The following is a 15,728-nucleotide window of genomic DNA, read 5'->3' on the forward strand; positions in this document are numbered from 1 at the left end:
CGTCCTCTCCCATCTAAGATCCCCACATACATTCCACGGTTTTCTACCACTTGATATCGCCTTACATGCATCAAATAGCAGAACACCCGAAGAATGTACGGATTCTAACACCGTCTTATTAATTAGGGTCCCCTGAGGATCTCCATTCCTGAGAGTCAACCAAATTGTACGAGGTTGATACTCTGGACTGAAGCACTTAGGTTCTCCTACTCCTAAATGGCACACACTATAGTCTATATTTAGGTATCTACATCTTGATACCTCTCCTTTACATTCGTATTGTGAATGCCAAATTAGGGTTTGGGAAATATGGTTACCTGTTCTCGTAGTCTTAATGCATACCTCACAGCTAGGAGTGTCGGTACCTCTACCTTCCTGAATATAAAAACACATATAAATAAACACAATCAAAAGCACATCTTTCGCCGTCATCCTCAGTCTTCGTCCGTGCGATGGAACCTCAGCTTCCAGGATGTGAGGGCTGCAGGGAATGGAGTTCTGCTCGTCTTCACAGGTGTCCCTTCGAGACTTTCCTGGCTTATACACTATGTGATGGTAAGCGGACAGGCTTTATTATGGCCTTCTCACTCACACCTGTAACAATAAAATTTGTAATCCACAATAATTCCTCGTTACTCCGACTGAGTAGTGCGTTTCAACCGGATCTTGCAGGGATTCTCTGGATCTGCTGTAATTTGCCAAGAATCGACTGCTGCTGGTTTAACCCTGGAGTGATGTATCCACGGAGTTACTTCGGCTACTTTTATCGCTGTAGGGGTAGACAAAAGAACAACATAAGGACCTCTCCACTTGGGCCCTAACGGTACATTATTCCACTCTTTAATCCACACTTGGTCTCCTGGATGATAACTATGAACAGGGGGATAAATATTCACAGGTAATCTATCTTGTACCCATTTCTGTACCTCCTCCATAGTCTTACCCAACTCTACAACCTGCTGCCGGGTAATTCCTTCTCCCAACTGACTCAAGTCCCCCCTTAAGTTACCAAGTACGGGAGGTGGTCGCCCATACATGATTTCAAAAGGAGAGAGGCCCATCCTTCTGGTAGGGGTACTGCGGATTCGCAATAAAGCTATGGGTAAGAGAACGTTCCACTTAAGTTGGGTTTCCTGACACATTTTAGCCAACTGGTTCTTTATAGTTCTATTCATTCTCTCTACCTTACCAGAACTCTGGGGTCTATATGCAGTATGAAGCCTCCACTTTATACCAAGCATATGAGTCAGTTGTTGTAGGCACTGATGAACAAAAGCTGGACCATTGTCCGATCCTATAGAACAGGGTAGTCCATATCGGGGTATTATTTCTCGTAGCAGGAATCTTACAACTTCTCCTGCTTTCTCTGTACGAGTAGGACATGCTTCTACCCAGCCTGAATAGGTGCACACAATTACCAACAGGTAACGATGTCCACCCGATTTAGGCATTACTGTAAAGTCTATTTGTAGATCGGACATGGGGAGTCCCCCCATAAACTGGACTCCTGGTGGCTTTACTGGTCCTTGTCTTGCATTATTCTTAGCACACGTTACACATCTGCGTACAATGGCCTGAGTCAAGTTGGACAATCTTGGTATGTAGAAATGTTTCCTGAGAGATTCTTCAGTACTGTCTCTCCCAGAATGTGTCCCGTTGTGATAATTTTGGACAATTTCTACCGCTAGTGATGCTGGTATGACTATTCTTCCATCTTCTAGCTGATACCACTTGTTCTCCAAATACTTTCCCGGTTCAGTCTTTAACCACTCCTCTTCTTGAGCTGTATAAACTGGAGTCCATTGAGACAGTGGGGTTGGTATTAGAGCAGCTATATGCCCCACATACTCCTGTCTTCCTGATTCAGCAGCACGCTTAGCTGCACTATCTGCCATCCGATTTCCCTTGGTTACATCACCATCTCCTCTCAGATGCGCTCGACAATGTATGATACCGACTTCTTTCGGCTCCCACACTGCTTCCAATAGTTGTAGGATTTCAGCTGCGTACTTGATTTCTTTGCCTTCTGAATTCAGTAGTCCTCTTTCTTTATACAAAGCTCCGTGGGCATGAGTGGTTAAAAACGCATACTTAGAGTCCGTATAGATATTTACTCTTAAACCTTCAGCCAATTGTAACGCTCGTGTTAGTGCTATTAATTCTGCCTTTTGTGCTGATGTTCCTTTCGCCAGTGGCCGAGCTTCTATCACCTTGTCTATTGTTGTCACTGCATATCCTGCATAGCGGATCCCTTCTTTCACATAACTACTGCCGTCGGTGTAATATTGAACATCGGGGTTCTGGATGGGAAAATCACGAAGATCTGGTCTACTTGAAAATACTTCATCCATTACTTCCAAACAATCATGTTGACTTTCAGTAGGTTGCGGCAAAAGGGTAGCTGGATTTAAGGTGTTTACAGTCTCTAAATGCACTCTTGGGTTTTCACACAACATTGCTTGATACTTGGTCATACGGCTGTTACTAAACCAATGATTTCCTTTGTAATCCAACAACGTCTGTACTGCATGTGGGACTCGTACATAAAGTTCTTGACCCAGAGTGAGTTTATCGGCTTCAGCTACTAGCAGGGCGGCTGCAGCTACGGCTCTTAGACAAGGTGGAAGTCCGCTGGCCACTGCATCCAGTTGCTTAGACATGTAGGCAACAGGTCTTTGCCATGATCCCAAGTACTGTGTCAATACTCCCACAGCCATTCTTCTTTGCTCGTGTACATATAAGTAGAATGGTCGTGTGTGATCAGGTAGACCTAATGCTGGGGCACTCATCAAAGCCTTCTTCACATCTTCAAATGCCGTTTGCTGTTCTTGGGTCCATAAGAAGGGGTCGTGCTCTGTACCTTTGATGGCTGCGTACAGAGGTTTTGCCAGTATCGCATAGCTGGGAATCCATATCCTACAGAAGCCTGCTGCCCCCAAGAATTCTCGCACTTGTCTTCTATTCTTGGGTATTGGTATTTGGCAGACAGCTTCTTTTCTCTCTGGCCCCATAATCCTTTGACCTTCAGAGATATGGAATCCCAGATACTTGACAGTTGGCAAACACAACTGAGCCTTCTTCCTGGACACCTTGTATCCTGCCTTCCAGAGAATATGTAGTAGATCGTGCGTTGCTTGCTGACAGATTTCTTTTGTAACTGCTGCTATCAACAAGTCATCTACATATTGTAACAATACACATTCTCCTGGGATAGACTCGAAATCCAGTAGATCTTGACTTAGAGCTGAACCAAATAGGGTAGGTGAATTTTTAAACCCTTGGGGCAGTCTTGTCCAAGTCATTTGGCGTTTTGAGCCCGTTACAGCGTTCTCCCATTGGAAAGCGAAAATACATTGGCTTTCTGCGGCAATTCGGAGGCAAAAGAAGGCATCTTTGAGATCTAAGACTGTGAAGTAAGTAGCCCCGCCCGGAATTAAAGCAAGCAGGTTATATGGATTGGGTACAACTGGATGTATGCTAACAACCGCATCATTGACTGCTCTTAAGTCCTGTACAGGTCGATACTCATCTGTACCGGGCTTTTGAACAGGCAGCAATGGGGTGTTCCAGGGGGAAGTACAGAATTTTAGGATACCATACCGTATGAACTTATCCAGATAGGATTGGATGTTCTTCTTAGCCTTCTGCGGAATGTGATATTGTCTTAGGCTCACTGGATAAACCCCATGTTTCAGTTCAATTTTTATTGGTGGAATATTGCGGGCCAGTCCTGGTGGGTTGTTCTCTGCCCAAACTCCTGGTATGTTAAACAATGTCTCATCACTCCTAGGGTTTTGGCTAGTCAACACTGTATAAAGTCGCCACTCTTCTTCCTTTGGTATGGATAAAGTCATAATACCTGAAGGTCCATTAAACTTTAAAGATGTTGTTCCATCTGGTAGGAACGTAATCTGCGCTTGTAATTTGGATAGCATATCACGTCCCAGCAATTGGACTGGACATTCAGGCATATAAAGGAATTGGTGTTTTACTACGTGGCCTCCCAATGTACAGAGTCGACTTTTAAGAACCGGTTTTTCAGCACTTCTTCCAGTTGCTCCTATCACAGTAATAGTCCTTCCAGATGGAGGAGCAACTAGATTAGTCACCACTGAATGTTCAGCACCAGTGTCGATCATGAACGCACTCCTTTTCCCCCCTATTGATACATCGACCATAGGCTCCGCTCGACCAAGGGGGATGGAGCCCGGTCGGTATCAATAGTCCTCCATGACCGTGTCAGCCAATCCTACGAAGTCCCTACCTTCTCTATCGCGGGACCTTTGCGCTGCTGGAATATATCTGTCTTCCCTAACACTTCCTCTGTTCCCATTACTCCCTCTATAACCATTACTCCCTCCGGGACCTCCTCTACCTCTCGCTCTGCCTCTAAAGTTTCCGTAGCCTGCCCTGGGTTGGTCTCTCTCGTACTGCTCTCTTTGCGGACATTCGTTCCTCCAATGCCCTTCTTCCTTGCAATACGCACACTGATCCCTACTCAAAGGCTCCCTACTCCATCTATTATTGCCTCTATCTGGGCCCCGTTTATCTACGCCTGCGATCGCTACCGCTAGCATATCAGCCTTTTTACGCATCTTGCGCTCCTCCTCTTTCTTGCTTTCTGTTTCCCTATTCATATACACCTTATTAGCTACCTCCATTAGTTGGGAGATTGACATACCTGCAAACCCTTCTAACTTTTGTAGCTTGCGCTTAATATCTCCGTAAGCTTGGCTGACAAAGGCGGAGTTAACCATTCGGGAATTGTCTGCGTCTTCCGGATTAAAGGGGGTGTACAAGCGGTACGCCTCCAATAATCGGTCATAAAAGACACTGGGCGCTTCATCGCTTTTCTGAATCACCTCAACTGTCTTTGACATATTAATAGCCTTCTTTCCTCCGGCTTTCATGCCAGCAATTATAGCGTCTCTATAGGCTCTGAGTTGAACCATATCAGCACCATTTACGTTCCAATCGGGATCAGTGTTGGGATAATGTGTTGCGGCCCATGCTGCTGGATTAGCTTGGTTCAAAGCACGGGCTCTATCTTCTAATGCTTTAATGGCTGCTTGATTTATTCTTGTCCTTTCCTCATTGTTAAATAAAGTCATTAGTAACTGCTGGCAATCAGCCCATGTCGGATTATGCGTCTGTACTATTGAGGTGAACAGATCAGTCATGGCTTGTGGTTTCTCAGTATACGAGGAATTATGGGTCTTCCAGTTTAAAAGGTCGGTAGTGGTGAAAGGGACATATACGAAGACAGGGTCAGCGTGTGCCATTTGACCTGCGGCATCGATATAAGCTGACCCGGGATTTAAGCGAAGAGGCATCTGATAGTGCTTTAATTGTTGGGCACCAGTCAACTGTCGGGTTTGGATGGGGCTACGTAGGGAAGCGTCAGTCATGGGTTCCGGTCGGGGAGATATAGGGTATGGGGATGTGGGAGGTTGGTTTTGGGAAAAGGTAGTGAATAGAACACTTCGGGCCGAGCTAGATGAAGCTTGACCGGAAGTCTGAAGTGGCGCCAAATCAGGATATTCGTTTCTAATGGAGGTTGGTCTATCTGGTTCCGGAAGGGGGGATTTAGTACGAGGGGGGGTGGATCCTGCACTGGAGGAGGAAGCGGAAGTGGATGAGGGTAATGAGGGAAGGGTTACAGGACTTCCTGTATTTGCGTCACTTCCTCTTACCGGAAAGTAAGGGGGCGGCAAAGGGATCTCGGACTCAGGGGGCGTGTCCAAAATGGGCCTAACACCAGTCCTAGTGGACGAGCAAGTCCTAGCTACCATGAGGCGACACTGCTCCTCGTGGCATGTCTGGAGCCATTTTGGCGAGTCATTTACGGCCTGTCTCCAACAATCAATATAAGGAAACTGGCCGTAAAGTTCAGGCCTACCTGATACAGCCACGTGTAAGCGCTGTACCAGAGTTGGATCCAAACTGCCACGTGGCGGCCATGCCGCAACCAAAGTAGGCCACTCCCTAGTGCACAAAGTGACCAAACGTACAGGGGACATCTTAACCCCAAAATCACAAACTTTGAATCCCCTTTTAAAATTCTTAACCATACATCCTAAGGGATCCGGAATCGTTGACTGCGACGCACCCATATTTAACAGTGGAACGTCGTCGACAACGATTACTATACATGCGTACTATTCAACAGTCACACCCGTTTCCTCTGGCAACAGCACCACGTGGTACGGTTACCAAGTGAAACGTACACAATAACAATAAACACTCAGGGAATTCCCGTACACACACAGCTGCTACACCAGTCACTATATAATCAATATTATGCCCTTTGGCGTAACTACACAGTCACCCACGCTATAATTCTCTATATACGAATTACCCGTCTATAACACACCCCAGTAACATCGTCTTTTACAAATAGCGGTTACAGTACGGTTAGCATAGGTCAAAGCACAAGTTAAGGTCACAATACAATTATTAGTGGTTATGGTGTTAAACATGCAATGGACGACAATGATTAGTACTTATTATATAATGTCAGTAAATATACAGGGTTATGGTACCGTGCACTATAATACAGCAACACACTATTAACACTCTCGCTAGACGGCTGAGCTCGCGCTATCTAACAAGATATACACTTTACTAAAACAATCGTTAACACATTTACAATTCCCAACTAAACTATTGGCCAGTACCTTGAATGGACTACCTAAAACTATATACACCCGTTTTGGTTAGCCACACTGCCCAATCACCACATATACATAGCGAGCTAGAGATCCGAATTTACACAGGCGCCTCTTAGTCGCACTATACAACGAGCTAGAGATCCGAATTTACACAGGCGCCTCTTAGTCGTACTATCAAAAGTCTAGTGGGTTCCAAATTTACACGCCTTCCCACTTAGCCCAGATAGGATGAGAACTAGCGAACCGAATTTACACAGGCGCCGCTTAGTCTCCCGGTCCCTCCGACCTAGCGAACGTAATATACACCCTAGAACGCTAGTCTAGACAAGACACCGGTGTCCGGCTAGGGCTATCTTACACCAGGACCCCGCCTGACTAACCAAATCAAACGGTCTGACTAAAGAGCGTTCGATCGAGCGGTGCGCCTTCGCTCCTTCCCTCCGACAGAGGGGGCAGATACAGATTCAAAAACCCCTTTGGGCCTACCGCACAATCGGTATACCCCTAGCGGGTCCTGCCGTCTAAAACAGCAGTTATCTTACCTCCTCGTTCCTGAACCTGAGTTCACACTCATCGACGGGGACACCCCAGCACTTCTCACGTAGAGGCCGATGATCTCCTGGACAACAGACCAGTGGCGCCGAGACGAAGGGAGGTCCACGCAGAAGTTCAGGGGTGCAGCCGTAGAGAACGTGGGCAAAGATAGACCGTCTCACGCCTCTGCCTCTCAGCTACCGTTGAACGATGAGCTTCCCGGCCAACGCACCAAATGATACCGGAGAAACTGACGGAAGCCAAGCACAGAGAGATGGACACAGGTTTCTTCAGGAAGGAAGAGATTCTTTATTGGATCACCGATCGGGACTCAGAGGGACTAGCGTCACCAAAATACAGCAAAGTCTGAGTACTGAATACATAGAGTACATTCCTTATATAGCACTGTAGCTCCTCCCACAATTAACTACACCCACACATACCCTTAACCTATTTAATGAATAGAGTCTAAACTCATCCATCCGGTCTAACCACGTGGCTCATCTGATACAAAGGAGAGGGACGCGTAATTCCAGTTCTTACATTCCTGCACCTGGTCAGTACAGTGATGACAGTATCTTAGCTACGTGTAATTAACTAGATACTACAAACACATATACATACATATGCCTTGTGGCAATCTTAGCCTGCTAAACTTGTATTTTACTGGAATTACATCACAAACTTATTAGATGTTTGCCATACTAGGGCATGGGTTATTTGTCTTGGGTTTGGAATTCTTTTCTTAATTTGTGGTGTATTTTTACTTTTTCTGTTAGTAGCCATAGTCCATGCCCTTTCTTTAGGTGTTCTGGGTGGATTAAATTGATTGCATTGTATATACTTTCTTGGATAATTATAGGTATTATTCCTACCACGGGTTTCAATATATCTATTTTCTCGATTAATTCCACTATTCCTGTTAGGTATATATGGTTCTGTTTTTCTATTATTTTCATATGGAACATGTATAATAGATTTTTCTTTCCTATGGAAACTTCTAACTCTGTTTTCTTGGAAGTCTTTTTGATCCCTTTTATATTTTTTCTTTTTAATACCAATAGTTCTTTCTAATTTATTTTACATTTTCTCCATTAATTGAATACATTCAGGAAGTTCTAGATAGGGAATTAAAACATCTTTTGAGATTTCCAATCTCCTCATCTAGTTTAATCAACATTCTTTTCCGTTTGCAAATAATATGATTGATAAGTTCAAATGAGCAATGATCCAGAATACGATCCCAAACAATATTACATTCTGGATCATCCTTATCAGCTGCTGAACGGAGCATCAATCTTAGACCTCTCTGTATAATTCGATTATCCCAATATTTCTCTAAGGATGCAATTTCTCATTTAATTTTCATCTCCTTAAAGGACCACTCTAGGCACCCAGACCACTTCAGCTTAATGAAGTGGTCTGGGTGCCAGGTCCTTCTAGGGTTAACCCATTTTTTCATAAACATAGCAGTTTCAGAGAAACTGCTATGTTTGTGAATGGGTTAAGCCTTCCCCTATTTCCTCTAGTGGCTGTCTCACTGACAGCCGCTAGAGGCGCTTGCGTGATTCTCACTGTGAAAATCACAGTGAGAGCACGCAAGCGTCCATAGGAAAGCATTATGAATGCTTTCCTATGTGACCGGCTGAATGCGCGCGCAGCTCTTGCCGCGCGTGCGCATTCAGCCGACGGGGAGGAGAAGAGGAGGATCGGAGGAGGAGAGCAGGAGGAGAGCTCTCCGCCCAGCGCTGGAAAAAGGTAAGATTTAACCCCTTTCCCCTTTCCAGAGCCGGGCGGGAGGGGGTCCCTGAGGGTGGGGGCACCCTCAGGGCACTCTAGTGCCAGGAAAACGAGTGCTTTCCTGGCACTAGAGTGGTCCTTTAACTATACATTTTTCCAACAAAAATACACGTTTTCTCCAGTGATTATGGTCATTATTACTAAACACAGTCGAATCCTGTTTCAAAGTCGAATCTATCTTACACTGATGTCTAAAAGTAAACAAGAACATGATGTCCACAATATGCAGCTATTCTTCAGAAGGAAAAACAAACATGTATATATATCAATAACTAAGAGAGCACAAAGCAAATGATTCAAAATAAAAAGTATATGAAACAAATATATGTAAAAAAGCAGCTATACACATAAGAAACTTCCTTTAAAATGTCAAATAAAACAACATCAATATAAAGTGTCAGCGCTTTAAATTTTCAAAGCTTGGCAGGAAAGTAGCGACTTTCAGCTCCGCGTCCTTCCAGGATAAAGTCATCGTTCCTCGGCTTTCATATCCAGCAAGTATCCGCATGACAGGGGGACCAGGCGGTAAAGTTTCAAAACTACTTTACACCAATGCTTATTGTGTGGTTTCTTGGAAACAAGTATCACATCATTTTAATGTAAGGGTTCCTTTTGGGGGAGAGGTTTTTTTTATTCGTTACACTTTTTTTAATACTTTTGCAAGCATGGCTTCAAAGGAGTGTGGATCCAATTTTTACAAGAACATCACCCCCCCTACAGACCACCCCAGGACTCTTGAACAATAGATTGTATTGTTTTTATAGTGAAGTAATACATGCTGTGTTATATATGCTGCTAATTCTACTTAAGTTGTTTATTTTATTACGAATGTTAAAGGTGCATATGCTGCTTTTCAACTTCACAATTTACATGTGGATTACCCTGACTGTGTAATTAAGGGTTGATTCATTTAACCGCTGACACTTTATATTGAGGTTTGATATTAGACTCTCTTCCACATTGTCAGGACACCAGTCTATACATCAAAACCACTTCATTAAACTAAAGTTGTTTTGTACTTTAGTTATACCTGTAGAGGAACACTATAGTCACCAAGCTTAAGCTTAAAGAAGCAGATTAAATGTATAGATCATGCCTCTGAAGTTCCACTGCTAAATTCACTACCATTTTGTTTCTGTTTATGCAGCCCTAGCCACACCTCCCCTGGTTATTAGTGATACAACCTGCATGAAAACAAAATAGCTTCACTTTCATTTAGATGTAGCTTACCTTTGAAGTTTGTATCTCCTGCTCTGTAAATTAAACTTTAATTACATTCTTGAGGTTCATGCAGGGTCTCACAAGCTATTAGCAGAGCAGGAGATACGAATTTGCAATAAAGGAAGTGAAAACATTAGATGACTCTTTACAGGAAGTGTAAGGATGGATGTTTAAGTCACATGCAGGGAGGTGTGACTAAACCTGCATAAACAAAGTGACTTTTCTCATAAATGCCAGAGAATTAATCAGTGAGACTGCAGGGGTATGATCTATACACCAAACGTGCTTCATTAAACTAAAGTTGTTTTGGTGACCATAGTGTCCCTTTAAGTGCAAGGATGTAGATTTTTGTAACATGTAGTTCCAGTCTCCCGGCTGAAAGTATTTTTTTTTCCTTTTTGTCCTTTGGTGGACAAGTGGTAGGGCTGATGCAGTTGGAGTCCAGACACGGACAGAGAGCTTGTAGCTTTCACCTCCTATGAGTCCAGACCACAATACTGGTTCTGCTCCCTTGCTGTCCTGGCACTCACTAATGAGTCACAGTCCAGCGGCTGGTATTCCCAGACCCAGGATTGCAAGTAATGATTACTGGGGTCTGCACCCAGTTTCAGACCACACAATTCTTTAAAGGACCACAATTGCGTTTTACTCTCACCTGAACCACCATTACACATAGCCAACACACCACTCACATTACACATGTGTCTGCACACACACGCTATATAGAGTATGGACATACACATATACTACAAACAGCCAGTGGGCTTGCACACACATATATCCCATGAGTAACTTATTTCGGGCCCAAATATTTTCTATCCTAATTTCCTTCTATTCTAGGAGCTCCATATTGTTGGTGTGTCTAGGTTTATAACTGCAATAATACAGTAATGTGTCTTTAAATGAATGAATGTGCTTAGAAATAAGCCTGTGCAAATAAGATACATTATTATTTTTCTAAATACACTTTTGTTGCATATATTGGTTTTAGTAAGCCACATAACATTTCTTAGAACAGCTCCCCCTGCCACACCCCTACTCACACTCCCAAAATAAAATGTTGGGAGCTATGCACACACATGACACACAGCCAGAGTGCACAGACACATATGCTACACAGAGCTATCAGACTCCATACCCTTTATACACTGCCAACACACATCAGACTATAGGGCAGAGGGTGAGACACTATGCCAGGGCTCTTGGCAGGGGCCAAAATATTTCTAATTGAAATTATTTTGTGGATCAGGACAAGTAGTGTTATAATGGATAAGTAGATTGGGTTACTGTTATAAACCGTTGGATTACAACAATCATTCTAAGCAAAGATAAATTATCCCATACAGGAAATTATGGGACATGAGTTGTCCCTAGAGACCAGAATGAGATGCTTCTAATTGGAGTGTGTTATCTTAGTGTGGGAGAAATGTCATGCCTCCATACTTAGGGAGGTATGTAAATCAAGATTGGGGGATGGGCCTAAAGCGGTTGCAGTGACTCAACCTGCACTTACACTGCCTAAATGAGTGAACATGTTTGAAAAGGGGAAAGACATGCCCACATAAGAAACATATCATGCCAGAACAAATACCAATCATATTGAGTAGCCCCATTAATTTCCAAGCATGCACAGAGTGCTGTTATTGTGTTCATGGTCCTAATGTCTTTAGCACAGCACAAACTCTGGGGACATTTCCCTCGTATCCACAAAATGGGACACCAGGGAACAAACCTGGGATGGTAGGACTAGTGCACAGAATTGTCAGATTCAGGATAATTGGGAGGCCTGGAATCTCTAAGGTCTACTAAGCAGGGATTTTGCTGTGTATATGTAAGGCAAGTATTTTCTGTTTAATATCCCATTTGTTTAATATTATTTTTAAATGTTGTGTTATCTATATAATATCAAAATAAAGCCCCTTATATTGCCTTTTGTCCATTATGTTAATTTCAAGCTTAAGTATATGCTCAATAAGAAAGCAGAACTTAATATATATATATATATATATATATATATATATATAATATATATATATATATATATATATATATATATATATATATATATATAATATTTTGTGACATAATCTTCCAGTACTGCTCTTTTAGATTAATTGTACAAGTACCTATGTATACCAGTTCACACTGCAGCAATGCCAATCTTGTTCATTTTAATATACTGTCATTTTATTTATTATGTTCATTTTTCCCCTACAGGTACAATTGTGCTTACATAATGCTGAAGTGTGGTTTTTACAGAATGGTTCAATTGGTTTACATATATGACAGCATTTAAAACAACAATGCTAACAAGTGTGATTCCGAGACTGCTGAAATTGCAGAGACAATCTGCCACCAAATATATAGTTCCTTTGTCATATTCCTTTATTTTTGGGACTAGGCAATATTCATCTACCTATTCAGATACAGATGTTGAGCAATTCATCAACGAGAATAAACGAACAGTTGACAGTCTCTATAAACTTTCCATTAATATTAAGAAAATTCGTCAGTTGAAGAGATGGGTGCTATTGAAAGACGTTGCTTTCGTAGAAGAAACTGCGGATTTCCTAAAAGGTTTAGGAGCTAATGAGATTACTGTGGCTAACATTCTAGAACAATGCCCTGAAGCATTTCTCCAGGATCCTGCCGTGATAGATACACAAAGACACTTATGGAGTTTGATCTGTTCCTCTGATGAAGAACTGGTTAAAATAATTGAAAAGTTTCCGGAATCTTTCTTTGTTCATAAATGTCCAGACATTCAAAAAGCCAACATTACTTACTTGAAAGAATTGGGACTTAACAAGAAAATTATCTGCAGGCTTTTAGCAAGTTCTCCACAGATCTTTTGTAATTCGGTTGAAGGTAATAAAGAAATTATTAGTGCTTTGGAAGACATTTACCTTACTATCGGTGGATCAAAAGCAAACTTTAAAACTTGGTTGATGAAGTTATTAAGCCAGGATCCATTTGTATTATTAAAACCTTCTTCAGCCTTAAAGACAAACCTTAATTTTATCCAGAGTTTAGGATTTGATGATACAGAAGTTTTAAAACTTCTGTCCAAGCTTAAAGGATTTATATTTGATCTAAATTGTACTACCATGGAAAATAGCATTTTGTTTACTAGAACGGTTTTTAAATGTAGCGATGATGACCTGAGACAGATGATATTAAAATTTCCTGGTGTATTGTATTACTCTGTTCCAGTTTTGAAGGATCGTCTAACATGTCTGGTGAGGGGAGGCGCTTCATTGGATCAGGTAAAACAATCTCCAAATGTTCTAGAGCTTACAACACAAATTATAGAGTACAGAATTAAAAAAATAAAGTTATTGGGCCATGAAATAAGGAACCAGCATTTAGATATTTTAAACGGTACTAAAAAAGATTTTGAAGTTAGCTATGGAAGATTACAAGTAAAGAAAGAACGGCCTTTGTTTAACCCTGTTGCACCTTTGCAAGTTGATGAGTAACTTTACAATGTACAAAAATTAGTTGGAGCGGTCTCTTTATCCCATCTGAGTAAAGTCAGTAACATGATCAACTCTTTGATATAGTGTGTAGATTGGGTTAAACGCATTGTGTTATTTTACTCTATTTTGTTTGGTTTTATTTGTTGTATTTAATAAACTAGTAAATTTTAATGACCTTTGGACCTTCCTGCTTTATCCTGTGGTAGGTGGGGGGGAAATACCACCTACACACTACAGATTGAGCAAAGCCAATGTTTGCTCTTTATGTGTGAGTATATTTCCTATTATTTTATCACTTTTAAATTATACAATGAGCACTGTTTTTTTTCTCTGTTTTATCCACATATCACCAAGTGAGGATTGCCGCTATATTATACCTTACTCTTCATGCATACAATTCACTCATGACTGGAAAAGGAGAGACTTTGGTTTGGGTTGTCCGAGCTGCTATCAAGAACATAATAAATTGCTAGGTTGTAAAAAAAATACTTTGAAAATGTAAACTTCAAAGTTGATTGCCAAGTGTAGATAATCATTGGATCAGAGTTATGGAAGCATTATACCACTAATCTAAGGCTGTGGGTAGCTCATGACAGGTTAACTTTAAATTACCATCCGGATAGTGCGTACTACAAATATGCATATCTTGGATAAAGGTAATGGTAATAAGAATGCAAGCACAGATCTGACATTTCATGAAAGGGATGAGCTTTGAACTTTTGTTTTTTGCCGTCTATTGTATTTATCTAATTTAAATAGCACTTGAAAAGGTTTTTTATTTTTTTTATTTTTTTATTTTTTTAAAGGTGGGAAAGAAATATATATATATACACACACATACATATATATACATACATATGCTGACTGGGCTTATATAAATTAACAAAAACAGAGTAAAAAACACATTACAGATGGTATTTCCATGAGAAGCCATAGTTCCTCTCTAAACATGCAACAAGGTGAAAATCTGCTCACATCAAAGGGAAAACTGCAAAAATGGTGCTCCCTTAGGTAACAAAAGATGCAAATTTATTCCATCTTCACACTGAAAAGTATTCATTCAGTACTGCCTCCTATGCTCTTCACTGTAAAGATAGAATACATGTGTACTTTTTGTTATCCATTGAAGTGCTTTTTTTTTTTTTTACTTTGATGTCAGCAGTTCTTCAGTATGGTGCACCATAGAAAAGATATCTTTGTTGTTTTTATGAAGCAGGTTAGTGATGGAGAAATTCATAGGTTATGTTTTGGGTGCCATATAAGCAAACATGTCAGTACATGGATTTTTTATTTAATTTTGATATTGATCTATCCTATTAAATTACAAATAGATCTTCGTTAGTCGATTCAACTTCCAGAACATCAGAGACACAATACATATGTTGAAAAGCACTCTGTAATGAAACAACACTATTTTTAAAACCAATACTTTTTAATCTATTTTTTATCTAGTGGGTACAGTTTCTTAACAAATGACTTCCTTACTAAAAGGTACTCACATACAAAAATCACATTGTGTCATTTTATACACACCCATAATGTTATGATAGATTAGTAATAACGTAATACAGTCTGCATAGCAAGTCCTCTTCACCTCATGTATAGACCCTATTATAGCCTTGAACTTCCCATGCACTCTTTTATGCCTTAACCCACACTTACTCATGCAGTTATACTTTTAGCTTCTTGCCCCTTTATTGTGGCCTCTCCCTCCTATATGTCCACATCTCATCATACCCCAGCTTTCTTATTTCCACCTGCAGAAACAATCAGCATTAAATCCCATAACCTCCTGGCCACAGTACGAATGTTCATTCTTGGCAGAGTAGAGTGAAAAGAACAAAGTGAGAATTCACGGTAATTTCAATGTGAATTTCAATTTTAAGGTCAAAATAGCCAAAACAACAAAATATAATTTTATTTTTTTTTTGAATAATTCAATTTCATCTATACATTGTGCTAGCAGAGTTTCTAGTAAATATTTAGATTTCTCTAAAGTCAGAGGTTGAAAAAGGACCCTTTC

The 15,728-nt window shown here is 41.1% G+C and overlaps 1 protein-coding gene across 1 annotated transcript in view; it reads left to right on the plus strand.

Annotated features, from left to right (window-relative positions):
* MTERF2 (mitochondrial transcription termination factor 2) overlaps window positions 1–13,728 on the plus strand; it is a 36,139-nt gene extending 22,411 nt beyond the window's left edge. Inside the window, exon 2 of the mRNA XM_063445369.1 lies at window positions 12,444–13,728. Within this exon, the coding sequence (XP_063301439.1) occupies window positions 12,509–13,705 (1,197 nt within the window). The 5' untranslated portion in view covers window positions 12,444–12,508 and the 3' untranslated portion in view covers window positions 13,706–13,728. The remainder of the gene's footprint in view (window positions 1–12,443) is intronic.
* The last annotated feature ends 2,000 nt before the right edge of the window (window positions 13,729–15,728 follow it).

This window comes from Pelobates fuscus, chromosome 3, assembly GCF_036172605.1.
Source record: "Pelobates fuscus isolate aPelFus1 chromosome 3, aPelFus1.pri, whole genome shotgun sequence".
Taxonomy (NCBI): Eukaryota; Metazoa; Chordata; class Amphibia; order Anura; family Pelobatidae; genus Pelobates; species Pelobates fuscus.